Source organism: Zonotrichia albicollis, chromosome 1, assembly GCF_047830755.1.
Source record: "Zonotrichia albicollis isolate bZonAlb1 chromosome 1, bZonAlb1.hap1, whole genome shotgun sequence".
NCBI lineage: Eukaryota > Metazoa > Chordata > Aves > Passeriformes > Passerellidae > Zonotrichia > Zonotrichia albicollis.
In genome coordinates this window covers 131,816,464-131,831,939 of record NC_133819.1, presented here as the reverse complement: position 1 = coordinate 131,831,939, position 15,476 = coordinate 131,816,464, and the positions used below count along the sequence as shown (strand labels likewise).

Sequence of the window (15,476 nt, the reverse complement as noted above, 5' to 3'; positions counted from 1 at the left end):
ATCTTTCTGATGAAGAAGGATTTTTGGTAACAGGAGATTTGATTTGGGTTGGCACTGTAGTTTCATTTCTTCAGTGTTTTTATTGAAGTGCTAATCATTATTGACAAAAGCTAAAACTTTGCTCTGCTGTTAAAGGCAGTCACATGTATCATATGCTGGGCACCTCAACTGTCCAGAGATCTGTCACTTGTTTCGCTTGTGAAAGCTGTGAATTACAGACCTGACACAGTCATTTTATTAATATGTGCACTTAGGGTTCTGAAAGATCACTTAGGAAATTTAGATGTAGTGCTATTCACATGAAATGAATGTGCATCTTCTGTAGGCTCTTTTTATGAACTTTCAAGAACATTTATATAGCATAGCTGCACTTAATATTTCAACACAGATTTAACTGTAAAGGTAAACATTTACTGTGTCCTTAGAATCTGCTTCATTTAGAGTAGTTTGGCAAATCAGGTTATAACTGCCTTTTGGCTAACTATTATGCAAAGATTTTGAGAAATATTCTTTCACCAACCTGAACATTAGCATTTTGTTTTCTTCCATGACTTCCTTGCTTTTATTTTGATTTTTTTTATGGTATAATTGTTGCTTTGTACACACAATTTAGTTTCTCTTTTTTTCTAGCTTTAATATTAACATTACCAAACCCAAGGACTCTAACTCCCTCATTACTACTGCAAATGTTTTTGTTCCAACTTTTGTTATTGTAAAAGTGTTTGTATTTTTATATAGCTTTACTTTCATTTTCTTGCATCACGTGTCCTTTACAAGGCAAACATCTGTCACTTAATCAAAGTTATTTACCTGGTATGCCACACAGCTGTATTCTTATTTATAGAATACTTTCTTAGACTCATTTTGCAATTTTTAAAGTCATTATAGGGTGTAGCCAGGATGTGCATCTGCTTGTGTCTGCTTCAGGGGTCATCTTGTAAATACCATGTGCATTTAATGGTATCCCCATGAATTGACAAGGGGGAGAGCAATTCATGTTCATCTGCAAGCAGAGTAGTAGATGAAGATCTGGCTTCTTACACAGTAAGAAGCTATTTAGCAAGGAAGTTAGGTTCTGCTGACTTGGCCTTTACCAACAAGGTACCACTGTCGTGACAGTAGGAGATCTTTAGGATTTACTGCTCAGCAAAGAAAGGATTAGAAGTGTATAATGGAGAATGAGGTTAACTGTCTGTTTGTGCTACTTTTTTGAATAAAACATCTTTGCATGGCAAGTCCAGTGGAGTAATCTGTTTAGGACTAGAAACCATAGTAGATTTGTGAGCTTGAGAGTCACAAGATGTAGTTGTCATGACATTCAATGCAGTGGTGCTAGTAAGAGTCAAGCAGATCCTACTGGCAGGTAACACAGACCCAACTATTCCACAAACTGTGAGCATTAGATCATAAATCTAGAAAGTTTTCCCATAAATTGACGCTTAGGTCTTGATTTTGGCAGCCTGTTTTATTGGCTAGTCACAGTAGATCAAGAGGAATGTCAATTTAGATTTGGTGTGGATTGCATTTTGCATGGGCTGTTGAAGGGCCTGCTTATTTCTTGGGTCAGAAGCAGAAACAGGTTGAAAACACATGAAACTCATTTTGTAGCATTTAGTTGTGGCTATTAGTTATGTCAGTAATTGAATTTAACTGCCAGATAAAAATTTGGGATATTCTTTGAAACAGAAAAGATCTGGGATTGAATGCCTGAACAGATGCATTCAGTGTATGGGGCAGGGGAGTTCCAGCCACCTCAGCATTGTTGCAGTTAGATCTGGCACATGTTAGAACCTGTTTGAACTGTTGAGATGTGCCAGTGATAGGGGCTGTGCAAAAGCAGAGCTCAGCAGTTGTTCCTTTGTGTTCTGCAGGGGTGTTTGTGTAGTAGTGCCTCACATGTGAACAGTCAGAGCAGCACAGGAAGGAATGTGCTGGATTGCTTCAGTGTTGTCCACTTCTCTGCTCTTGCCTAGAAAATGCATCAAAGAACATAATACTAAATCACACTTTTTAAAAATTGGTTGGTAGCTGGTTTTGGTAGGACATTACCTACCACTGACACTTTCAGAAGTTTGGTTTACTGTGCATCTTAGTGTTTGAGGAGTAAGTATAGTATAGCATATTGCGAACACTAATGTAGGGTGATGTAAAGCTTAAACAGAAGTGCTTCTCATTGATTTAACATATCTTGCTTTATAAAAATTCAGGGGGTCACACTTCTGTATAAGGATGAAGATGCTTGAAGAACTTGTGTAGAACATTTCTAATCTGCAGTGATATGAACATTTTAGGTTTCAACAAGAACATTTTGGGGCACTTTTCAACTACACTATTCTGGAAGGAGCTGTTGTTGGTTACCAAGAAAAGCACTTGGAACAGGAAGGGTTTTGCATTCTGAGGGGTTTTGCATTCTGAGTACATGACTTGCAGCTTGATTAGTGTAACAACAAATTAGCTTCAGTTGCAACCCTCAAGTTTAATTTTTTTTTTTTTTAAATCAAGTCCAGATCAAATGTTACTGTTTCTCAGCAGATGTGGCAGGCAGCATTCAGCAAATCTGTTGAAAGTGCAGTTATAATCAATGTAAATTGGAAGCAGTTGTATTGTTCAGTATTGTCCGTGAGGAGGAAATTCAGCAGAGTTGACACTAAAGAGTAGTCACTGGGAGTGTTTCCAGTGTAGTTATTTAGACTAATTAATTGTCACCTCTCTTCAGTGAAAGTAAATGAAGCTTATTAACTAATATCTGTCCAGGGAAAGTGATTGCACATGGTGAATAGTTAATCCTGGGTTTTGTAAGTGTTGCCATCAGGATTTGCTGGCATTTGTACTAGAAACAAGCAAATGCTATTTCAAAATTGGAACGATTCTCAGGGTTGAAGCTGCATTTTGATTAGAGACTAAAAGGTACTAAAAACACAGTCTTAAAGCTGAAATGCTGTTGTATAGCATAGATCCTAAGGAAAAACTGAATCCCTGATATATATTTCTTTTGTACTGGATATATTTAGAAATTCTGTTTCTCTTAGTGGTAACACTTGTCAGTATAAAAGGACCTGTTAGAAATTCTCTCCTGTGAGGCTTTACCCATGTAGAATCTGGCTAGAGAGATGCAATAGTGGTAATTCTTCACACAAAGTTTGTCCTTTGTTTCTCCAGAATTTCATCTGTAGTTTGGTGTCTTTTTTTCTGCCTGTGAGTGAATCTGTGACTTATGAAGAGAAGTAGTCTCTGCACTGGCATCTCTGCTGCGGAATTACTAGAAACCCATCTGTAGCTCTGAACCTGGGTGTTTTCTTGTCTCTCAGTTCATATGCACATATCTACTTGTAATTTTCCTTTCCACTCCCAAAAGGCAGGAAAAAAATTAAATTAGATCTAAGAAGGACATGTATTGAGGCTTCAGACTGAGGACAGCTTCTGACATGCTTGGTCCCTTCAGCATTGCTGGAGAAAGTGCCAGCCTGAGGTCCTGGCCTGAGGCTGCTGCAGATCAAGTGAACAGGTCAGCAGTACACAGCACAGGTCATCACACTCAGCCTCCATAGCTGGCCAACAGGCAAGCTTGAAACTTGGACCCTGAAACTGAGCGTGGTGGCATTCTGCCAGCCAGCCCAAATCAAAGGCTGGTTATTATACAGAATTCGGAAGAAATGTACTTTAGTGTTGCAGTTGCTCGCTCACCTTTCACTTTTTTCTTTGCATCTTCTTTTTTGAGATAATGCCATGGGAGTTGATAGAATTCAAAGCACTGTTTTAAGAATTTGTTGTCATTAAATAAAAGAACTTGAAAAAAATAGCCTTTCATTCATTATTATAGTTCTCCAGGGAACTATACTGGATTATTCACCTTGTGTACCAAAGAATCCACCTTCACCAAAGCTGTGTGTTTACTTCTTGAATAAGCTATATGCCTGTATAGAATATAGAATTACTGATTTTGTTTCTCTTTTTATGTTTGCCGTCATTAAGCTCATGGGACATAGTCATGTTGCTGGCCAAGCTGTAGCATATCTCTTTTTGCCTCTACAGATCTTCACTCTCAAGTGGTAGGCATCACTTCCACCTGAAGTGAGGTACCAGAAACCAGAGTTAAATTATGCACCTTCTCTTACAAGCAGATTAATGTGACACTCAGTTGAAGCTGATACCTATGATAAATGGTGACTGCACACAGTTTATTAAAAAACAAACTGTTTTTATCTTGACTCAAATAACCCAAATATAAAGGCTCAGGTGGATGTTCAGCTGTCCATGATACCTTAGCATCTTTACTGCATCTGTGTTCATCTGTAGGTGGAAGAAACATACTGTCCTGTGTCCAGTATAATTTGTTTGCTGTATTCTCCTCGTGCTTGTTCCCTCTGTGACCCTAGAGGTGCTTTTTCTTTTTCATAGGATAGTCCTTCTATTAGACCAGAATCTCTTTGGTTCTGAGCTGAGTGCTTGTTTCCTTACACACAAACAATATGCATTCTCAGCATTTTTCCTCAATCACTTCTATCCTAGTTGTTTATAGGTTGTATTTTTGGTACTGTTTCTTTAGCAATGCCTTTTAAAGGAAGTTAAAGTAACCTGTCAGGTGTACATACTGAGAAACAGCATTGCAGGAGTACTGAGGTAGTGTTGAATTCATGTAAATATTTGGATCTCCATTTGGGCCTGTATGTTTGGTAAGAATTGTCTGTTTTTATTATGTTTTAATCTTCTAAAGGACACCAGCTCCCAGTTTATGAGCAAGATTTTTTAGTATGGTGTGTTTTCGATGGGAATGTTAGAGGGCCATTTGAACAAACAAAATAGAAAGAAAACAAGTAAAGGCAGGCTCAGGTGGAATATGAAGCTCTTAAGTAGAAAAATACGAGAATAAAACCTGTTTATTAGATTTGGAAATCATTATACCTGTTGAAGATACTTCTGACATCAATGTAAGAAATGAAAAAGATTGTTAGTTCCGACACCAGTACAAAAATCGTGGATTCATTTTTCAATTGATCAGATTTTTCTCATTATAGTGTGTGTGGTTTTTTAAACAAAAGCCAAAATGATTTTTTTCTTTGCTGATGTTTAACTAGTTTTTTCTTTGAGTTTAGTGGTTGATTGCAAAATGAGCAATTGAATAGAAGGAAATATTTGGTAAACATGATTAGAATATTTATTGGATAATAAAGAAATACCCACGGAGAATGAGAGAATTTAGAACCTGACTTCCATATTTTAAACGAGCAATTGGAAATGAGACTTTTATAATGTCAGTGACTTAGTCTGTTGCTATGAAAGTACTTGTATATCTTTGATTTTGCATATGTGTTGGATTTGGCTGTGCTTATATATAATACAAGAACATACCTTTTTGATGTGTTTTACTGACAATATGGTAATTATGTCTGTGTGTGATAATTTTGATGATCTTGAAGACTCACAAGGGCTTGTGGAGTTTTTAGTTAATTAAATAGATACGAGACACAGTGAATAGATCAACATTGAACACAGGAAAAATAGATCCCTAGAATCTGCTTCAAAGCTTGTATTATTTTTGAGGAATGAATGGTGTAAAGTAATGGCAGAGTCAATGCTTAAAGATGGTAAATTTAGATTTAGCAGTAATTGTAGCCTTTGAAGTATAAAGTATTACACATTTACTGAGATTTAATGTTTTGCTTTAAATAGCTTTTGATAGCCTTTAAAATTCTTTTGAGGTTGATACTTAATGAGGCCACAAAATAATAATTTTCAAGTCTTTGTACTCTTTCTGCAGTTATGCAATGTGTTCATGTGAACCATTAGCACACCTTGTCCATTCATGTCCTTGCTGTTGAAGACACTCTTGATCCATCCTTTGCTATATTAAAGGCTTTTCTGGTAATCAGAAAAACAAAACTTCCCTGTTTTCCCTGTGCTTCCCTGTTTCCAGAAACTTCTTTTTAATATTGTAACTTTTCTCTTAAAGGATAGTGGAGTTGGCTTTTGAGGTACTGTAAGGGACAGAGTTAAGTCCTTTTATTTAGCAGCGAGGTTGGATTTAAAGGATCACTCTTCCAACCCCAGCCATTGTGATTTACCTTTTTGGATTTGACAGAATTCAGATACAGAAGTACAGCTTGTTTTTTATTTTTAGTTTTGTGTGTTTTGTTTGTGATATGTCCATTTAGGGCAACAATTTTGTTCAAATACTAGTTTTGTTTTGCTAATGCAGACATGCACCTTCTTACTGCTCTAACAAGCTATAAAAAATTGTCATAATTTCAAGTAACCTTTTTTCTCTCAGTGCAAATGTGTCCTTTTTTCCCCACCAAAATATTTTATCTGTTTATGAAAGAAAATAAACAACATACACAAGATATTAATAGAAGAAAGTCACAGAAGCCCCCTAATCATAGCCCACTTACCTTTTTGGACAATTTTTTTTTTTACTGAGATCTTTTTACTGTTGCTGTTTACTTGAAGCTGGGGTTGTGTTCAGCTCTTAAATCTTTAGGAAGGAATTTGAAACTCTGTTAGTTCCCAAAAAGACCTTTGAACTGGGTTTGTCAGTGCAGTTTTCCTCACTGAGCACCAGCATGTTTGAGCCCTTCTGGCTCCCTGTTTTACCTGCTAATGGCAACCAAATGGTTCTGTGTGGCAGATTTAGAGGATTGATTTAATGGCTGTTTCTGCTGCTTCTGGGATTGTGTGAAGGGAGAAAGAGGAGAGGGAAAGGGAGAGGATGGGGTTACTTCCCTAGACAGTAAAGCAGGCTGCACTGTGGGAAGCCTGTTCCCCAAAGCCTGAACCACCCTGGTGGCTCCTGAGATTGGATACACTGTAGTATCCAAAGCAATGGTACTGGGTTTATATAAGCTATAAAAAAGAGTAATGCTTGCTTTGTTTTAGTAAACACAGATCTTTGTGGTTTGGAGGTTTATGGCCACTGGCAACTTTTACCTGATCACCTCTGGTGGTTTTGCTCATCTGCAGCTGTTTAGTTACAGTACTGGCAAGGGTCTGCTGATTCCATTTTGTCCCCCACCCACAGCTAACATTTACCTACAAGATAAGTGGTGATGATGGATGGCATTGAGTTTGGCATTGCTGATTTTTCTCACAGGATCTTTTTCTCAGGGAAAGATACAAGACAGAATTATAATATAGATGTAAAAGTTCTCTGCTTTTTACATGATTGATTCCCTTTGCACTGCCTTCATTAAGCCAGTGCTTCCCTATTGAATGTCCCTGCTTCTTTCCAGATTTGCTTCTGGCTATTTTTTGTTTGTAATATATTTTGATTTTTGGCTGCTCTGATGAATACTGATTTTTCTCATGGTCTTTATATTTGGATTTTATGGAACATAATGCAGCTGTCAAATCCCTTCCCTTGTTCCTACTAACACCCACCATCAACAACAGGATGATTCCTAGATCCAAGTAAAAAAGTTAGACCTTCTTACAGAAGTAAAGAAAGACTGGATGTTTGAAGTGTAACTAACTAAAAAAGGTCCTGAATTCACACTGAGGGCATTTCATGATGAAAGTTTATTTTTTTTCCCTTTATTTTTTCAGACCTCCACCCTATACCTTGTAGAGTTCTGAAGATGCAGTTCTTTAAAGATATAACTTTATGCTTCATATATATATGGTTTACACACATCAAAACATAAAATACATAAAGAAGACTGAGGTCTGCTTGTTATCTTCTCAGAACAGGGAACTTGTAATTTTATTCTTTCATGTATTAAGAAGTATATATCATGTCACTTTGATTATTTCTGGAGACAATTACTAACTAGTGCCTAGAAAGAGTTTTTTGCAAAAAAAGAAATAGCAGTTAGTGACTGATGTCGACTTGCAGTTTCATGGCAGTTCAAATCCCTAGCATCTGTCCCATTGATGATCAGTAAGCTGAATTTGATCCGAACATCCTAAATGTTCCTCTAATGCAGCTACAGGTTTAAGATGTTGAACAGCCACTTTAGTTTGTCTTGTGTTTAAAAATAAGACTGAAAACTCCCAATCCCTTGTTGATATCAACAGATTTTTAGTTCAGATCTGTTGCATTTTGAGGCACATAGCCAATGACCAAGGTAGAAGTAATCATAGACTGCTTTCTTGCCTGCTTTCTGAAACACATAATCCACAGGTAGAAGGACTCATCAGAAGCTTTGTAAGGCTCAAATCATGTTGGGGGAAATTAGAACTTTCCTACCTTCACATTCAGGTGTCTGGTTTTTCTTGCACACTTTGTTCTCATGCTGTCGCATAGCACAGGTCACTGTTTCTCACTTCTTGCTGCATTACAAACCATTATTATTATTTGCATGTAGCAATCATAATTTTTAATCTAATGATCATAACTTTAATGACCAGATGATAGAAAATGAATAGTTATTTTAAAAGCAACTCAAGTTTAGAGCTTCTAACATGTCCAGAGTTGTGCATTCTTTGCTTAAAAGGGATTTTTTCAAGATTTTTTTCATTTTAGAAATTTTTTGATTTCATAGCTTTTGTTCTTGTAATATGCATTCATTTTTGCTGTGCTGTATAAAGCTGAATTTTATTGTTCCATTAAAACACACACTGTATTGAGAATTGAGAATGGATAGCCTCTGTTCATTTTCTAAGCCACATTTAAGTTTGTACTCTGACTGTATTGTTTTGTTTTCACAATTGTTTCAAGGAAATCTGTGGGAGTTTTTTGAAGTTTGCATGTGAGGGAACACTTTAAAAAATGTTTTCATCACTGACAACTTTTATTTCAGAATTTATGTTAAAAAATCTATACAGAAGTCCATTTTGAAATTATAGCATATTTCTCTTCTATTCCCATATCTAAAATTTTCAGCAATATCAAGTTAATGTTTTGATTTACTGAAAAAAAAAAATGGGTGAACATTGAAGTTCATTGTTCTCTCCCTTGTAATAAGTTGTGTGATGAACGGTGTTTCCTACAGCAGCCTCGGCAGCTGCAGCTCCTGACAATTCCTCTGTGTCAGAGATGATGTCAGATACCAGGCAGCCTTAAGTGAAGACTGGAGAAGAGCAGAAGTTGAAGACATCAGTCTTGGAGGTGTTTTTGGAATAAAGTGTTCAAAGCAAGTTTAGTTGTTTGGAGTTTTTTTGATAGTAATTAACTTGGTCCTCTAGCAAGTTGCTCTCTGAAGACTGAAAATTGTGTTAGTAAATGTGGACATGAGATATGGTTGGGTTTTTTTGTGAGTAGTGACTTCATTTCTTCATTTTGGCATTTGGACCAGTAATACTTCCTAATACTTCCATTTCCCTTCCTGCATGTACCTTTAGAGGTTTGATATATGTCATTAAGGAGCTAGACATTGTTTCATTTACAATAATAATCATAGTTACTTAAATGTTAAGAAAAAGGATCAAAATTTTTGGTTTTGAAAACTAGATATCAAACATCAGATTAAGTATAAATACAGGTTTGATGTAGGTATGTGGATGAAGCATTTGCTCATGTGTTATAAAAACAGCATGCACTTTCTGGTTGCCTAAGAGGAAAGGTGTGCAAATGCTGACTGAAATTATTTGGGCATTTAAATTACATTCAGGTTCTTCTAAGGCACAATTGCTAGGTTCTAGTAGCAGGTTACCAGTTTTGTTATTTTGGAAAAAATGAACTAATCATGTTTTACTGTACAGGATATGAGTAATAACAAAAATCACATTTTTTCAAACATTTTGCAGGTTCCAGCTTTGCAGTTGGGGACTCTGTATAAACCTCTGGATCCAGCTGTTCACCACTATATTCTTTCAATCACTCTGAGGTGTTGATTTTACAAGAATGAGTTGCTGTTTCTAAAGTCTACAAACTGAAAATATTTCATAACGGGCCTGTGAACTTACATGGATTGGTTACATTCGTGCCTATGCATGCTGTATAATAAGGACCAATTCATGTTTTTGTTCAAAAACAGCAAAGAAAACTATTTTCTTTAATGGTACGCCAGATTTATTAAAATATTTCAGCAAGTCTGTATTACAGTTTGTCAGCAAACTGGCTACAACCAAAGAGTATTTAAAAATCATTTAATTAGGACAGATTCATTTTCACTCCATGCCACTACACTGCAAGACTTGCTTGTTCATATTTCTTTAAATTTATTCTGGAACTTGTCCAAGTTCAGCTTTAATGAGTAGCCTATCCTGCTAGTTAGGATTTATTTTCCCCTAGAGAAGAGTGTTTGAATTGGTAGTTTTTTAACCTGTTCAGTTAAATGAACATATGTTCAGAACTGCATCTTAACTCTTGAGTGTAAAGACTCGAGAAATAATTATTCCTATTGTTATTGCAGTTCCAAAATGCAGTTTAAGTAGTGTTTTTAGACCCAAACTATGTGCTACAACTTTTTTAATAAGGTGAAGAGTTTTGATATGAAGTTGCTTAATGCAAATTTAATGATACAGTATAGAACCACAGATCTGATTTGGTTTACTGAAAAAATTATTTGTACTTGTATTTTCACTTATTACTTGAATATATCTCTTGGGTCATAAAACTTGGTTAAATATAGCTCAATACCTTATTAATGATGTATTTTCCATATTAACAGGTGCAGGTTGGTGGCAAACTTACATTTTAAGATCTTTAAAATGCATTATTTGTGTTTCAGAACTATTATAATAAATCCTGAATTATAATTGTACTTTCATCACTAGCCGGGTCTAGTAAAAATTTCCTTTAAGGAACATTTGCTGCACACATGGTAAAATGCTTCCCTCGCCTTGATATTTTTTTTCTATAAAAAAGGATTTATTTTCAACTTCCCATTCCTCCAAATGTATCTGAAAAGGACCAGAAGACTTTATTCCTATGGGATTGTTAAAGTACAGTAAGTGTACAATTTGCATATTGTTAAAAAAAATGCATATGCTGTTACTACTCCTAAGGGACAATTTTATATAAAAGTTTTAAGTTTTGAATGTAGCATAGGTTAGTACAGTAGCTGTAGTATGTATTAGCTGAATAGTCAGACTTTTAAAGCAAAATCTTTTGCATTGCTATATTATATGCTGTGATTTTCCCAGCTCTTCAGATTCCCTCTGAAATACATTAATTTGTTAATAAAAATGTGTTTAGATGGACTTATTGTCAAGTCATGTTTGTTCTGAAGCTTGCTGAAAAATGTTTTCTACCTTCTTGATTCCTTCCCAATTTTACATTAGGAAATGCATCTTTTGAAATATTTAAACACTTTGTTCTGAAATACTTAGTTGTAATCCTGCCAAATAGTATTCAGAAATAAGGAGGAAAATAGAGAAAACGTTATTTAAAAGGATAACAAAAGGAAAAAATACCAGAAAAGAGAAATGTAACAGTGCACTTCCATACTGAGATAAATAATAAAGGATTACACTACATGACTTAAGAAAAATAGGAATACCAGGAAACAATCTGATGTCACTATGCATTACATTTCTTTCTAGGTAATGCAAGCTAAAGCTTTCCATAAAATGCATAGCTGGTTTTCCAACTTCAGTTCTGTGTAAAAGAAATTGGTTATGCTGTCTATGTAATATGAATTTTCAAAATAAATTAATTATTGTATATACCATTTTGTTTCACAGGAATGGATTTTCTTTTTCATTTTTTTGCCTTTTATACTCCTTTACTCATGCACACCTATTTTGCTTGAATTGATAAATTACTGAGCTCAGATTTGAACTCTAGGAAATTTTTGGAAAACAAGTTCAAATTCTAACTTGGGATGGACATCAGAAAAGATTTCAGAATTGTAGTCTCCACCTGTGCTTTTCATGGTACCCAGAGCTTTTCTTCGGGTGGCTACAGTCATGTACATTTGCTCAGAGCATTTCTTGTGTATCTGAGGAGCTGGAATGGGACACGTGTTTTATGTAATTGTATCCACAAGGCAGTGATCATGTGTCCTCTTGTGCATTTGTGTGGTAGTAATGATCAGAATATGTTCCAGGCTCTTTATTCCTGTTGGGTGTCTGAGTCCAAGTGTTTTTCTTTACTGCTGGTTTTTTTGTCTTGTTTTGTTTTTTTAAACCAGGCAGCATCTGTCTTTATGTGCTTGACTTAATACTGGTATTATTTTCAGTTGTTGTTTCATCTCTCCTTAAAGTAGTTCTAATTTTCAGACTAGGTAGTTTTCTGAAGTTTAGAAAAATGCTTTTTTTTAAATGGATTTTTTTACACCAGCTAAATTCAAATGTGTTTGGATACGTTATTTTCTACGCTGTGTACTTTTTTATAAGAACAGCATTTTCAGGAAAGATTTGCAGTGTGTTTAAACTTCAGACTGAAAGAGGAAGAGCTTCAGGAGTTTTGTACAGAGATTTCTTACCCTTTTGGTGACCTGCTGTGCTGCAGTTGATAGAAGTGAGCCTGGAATGGGGTCTGGCCATGTATTCCAGAAAGGTGTGTACTTGGCTGTCAGCAGATAAGGCAGGTGGGAGATGCAGAGTTCCCCCAAACAGGTCATACATAAGTTCTTTGTTCTAGCTTGCTGTTTGGTGTTTGTGACTCCTATTAAAACAAACAATATCCAAAAAAAAAAAGACCAACCAAACAAGGCTTAATACAAGATGTGTTCTTCAAAGGCCTCTAATGAGTTTTGATTTTTCTAGCACCAAATGCTATACCTATAGGTAAATTCAGACTTCAAAGGTGGATGGGTTTATTCAAACAGGAGACTGCTCTTTTTGAAGGGGGGGTTGTGGAGCATGGTGTGTGTTCATATGAAAGAAATTTCTACTACCAAACACAAGGCTGAGTTCTTCCGTATAAACATGAAATGTTTTTCCTTCATTCGTGGTTTTTTCTGCAAATGGCATTTGAAGCTGGCAGCATAATTGTGTCATTAGCTTCAAATGAGTTGCAAATCAGAGGCAGTCTTGTTTCTGGTTTCCTCCCCATTCTCAGCATTTTTGAGACAGGTAATCCTGGTTCCAAGCTTTATGAGGTTGGAAAACCTCATTCTAAACAATACTGATTACTATTGCAGAAGGTTATAACATCTGTTTTTGTTTGTTCTTTGTCCTTCATCTGTATTTACATCAGTTTCTGAAAAATCTTTCATGAGTATCTTCTTTCATAAGAATCAATTTTTATTTTAATAATAAAATAGTGAGGAGCAATGGCTATTGTGGATGGGCTTTATGTGACACTTTGATCTGTGGTGCAGACATCCACAGCTAAGTGTTATACCGTCCCTTTATAAGCAGTGGGCAGAAACAGTGACCTGCAGAGACATTACATTTGTGATCCTCAGGTCTTGAATGAATGGATATCTGTCTGCTGTGTGTACAAGTGCTGATGCATTTCAATTTACCTTAAAAGGTTCTAGACTACAGTGTTAGTTGTGGATATTTGTTTTTACTGTAGGTATCTAACACTGAGCTTAATTCCTCTTGGTCCGGAGAAGATGATTTTCGCTTACCAGCTGTTTGCTGGTATTGACAAGGAATTAAAGGAAGGAGCTCTGTTTAGGACTTGAGGCGAATGCTTTTATGGCCAAGTCTAAATTGAAATAGATGACATTATATTTAGCTGTACCACCATGTAAACACAGTGGTTGAGAGATGTCTTCAGATGTTCAGAATGCTTATTTCCAAACCATGCTTCATAAGTCACATCTGCACATATGGGCCAAAAGTATTAGCATATTAAAATATTTTATTTTGCTTCTTCATCTAGAGCATAATTATCCTGGTCTGAGAAGTGATATAGTATTTTTCTCTTCACAGTTGTCTTGGTGAAGGCCCACTCTCACAATCAGATGCAGAATATTCAAGAAGTCTACTCCTTATTACCAGAATTTTGTGTCATTTCATGCTGCTGAAGGTTTTAGAATTTGAGCATCATAAATTGCCTGCTTCTTAATTCATGGAGCCTCCTGCTCTCTACTTTTGGGCCTAGATAGAAGATGTGGTGTATTATGGCTGCTTCTGAGAGTTCCTTGGAAGATTTTGATTTTGCTGATCTGGAGAGTCATTGAATGTCTGCATGTCTTGACATTTTCAGTCCCTGGGCATTTTAGTAAAGCGTGCTTTTCTTCAGGGCCAATGGATTTTGTGTGCAGTTTCAGCAGCTTTGCCTCATTTGAGGCTCTGATTCTCAGTGGAACATTTACCTACTATTTATTTTTAAGGGGCTTTAAACATGTCCCTAAAATTTCTAATGGAGGAGATGCTCCAGAATGAGAATGAGCTAGTACGTGGATCAGTATTTAAATTTCATGGAATCATAGAATGGTTAAGATTTGGTGCAATGTTAAAGATCATCTAGTTCCAGCCCTCCTGCCATGTAGGACATTAGAGAAAATAATGCTAAATAGCAGAAACAGTACATTTCAGTGGTGAAGTGGGAGGTGATTAGGGCAGGAATGATAATGTTAAAAACGTGATACAGGAAAAAGCTTCAAACTGAGAGAGCTAAAAAACATTGATAGTTTTTGTTGAATGTAGCAAATCAGTCTGTTGCTTGATTTCAGGTAATAGTGTGTAAATTAGGAAGAAAAAATTAACTACTGACTTAGCTATTGTTTTGTAAAGCATTCTTGTTGATGGTGGATTGTATTGTCACAGAGGAATTTATTTCCCAAACAAATGTCCTTTACTTTGCCCTGTTGAATGCCTGTCTCCTTCTGTTGCTCCTCCCCAATTAAAAGATAAGACATTGGAAAAAAATTGTAGAATCACTTAATGAGCTCTGTTAGCAAAATACAGAATGTGGGCTTGTTTGTATTTTGATATATGAATATTGTCTATATGTTTTTTATGTCTCTAGCCATATGTCATTTAGTGATGCACTGTAAGCTTTGTAAATAAAAAAATCTGGAACATTCAGCTTTTGAACAGGTTGTTTTAGTATCTGCATAATTTTGAGTAGCTCTTATTTTGATGGGAGCGCATGGAATTGCTTTTATTTAATATTTTCAAGTCAAGGGATAATTAGATAAAAATATATGATTTTTTTCTGTCATATTCTGGAGGGAGATATGAAGTTAAATCATGTAACAATTCCTATTTAGGTTTCATTTCGAGTAAGTAGAATCAGCTCTAATCTAAGAAATCTAATAAGCACACAGTTCCAACCTTACAAACTAACTACTTGTACTCTAATATTCTGTGACTAAGTTTTAAAATGGTTATTTTTATGTGCCAGAGTAATGATTTTCTGTTTTTCTTTTATTTTAAACAGGACCAAGCGAGCTCATGTCCCACTAACAGAATGCATTTTTGAGCTCCCTAATTTGACAGTCCAAGCAACTAGAGCTCAAACCCTTCTGCTTCAAACTATTTATCAGAGCTGGTGTCATCCTGTTGGAAATGTCAGTTCAGTGGTGGTAAATGAAGCTTTGCTGAATGAGGTTTTCCAAACTTCAGGTAAATATGTGTTGCTTTTGGTTATTTATTGTGGTACAGAGCACTGCTAGTGAGTGTCCATACAGCTATATCCTTTAAATCCAGCTTTTTACTTATAGTAGCTAACAGACAGAATTTTTTTTTTGTGT

General features: G+C 35.8%; 1 protein-coding gene across 5 annotated transcripts in view; it reads left to right on the top strand.

Moving 5' to 3' along the window:
* The window catches only part of VPS13B (vacuolar protein sorting 13 homolog B), a 431,489-nt gene that overhangs the window by 79,488 nt on the left and 336,525 nt on the right, over window positions 1–15,476 (top strand). For all 5 annotated transcript variants that reach the window (XM_074554422.1, XM_074554431.1, XM_074554441.1 and 2 more), the window contains exon 17: window positions 15,164–15,348. In XM_074554422.1, the coding sequence (XP_074410523.1) occupies window positions 15,164–15,348 (185 nt within the window). The remainder of the gene's footprint in view (window positions 1–15,163; window positions 15,349–15,476) is intronic.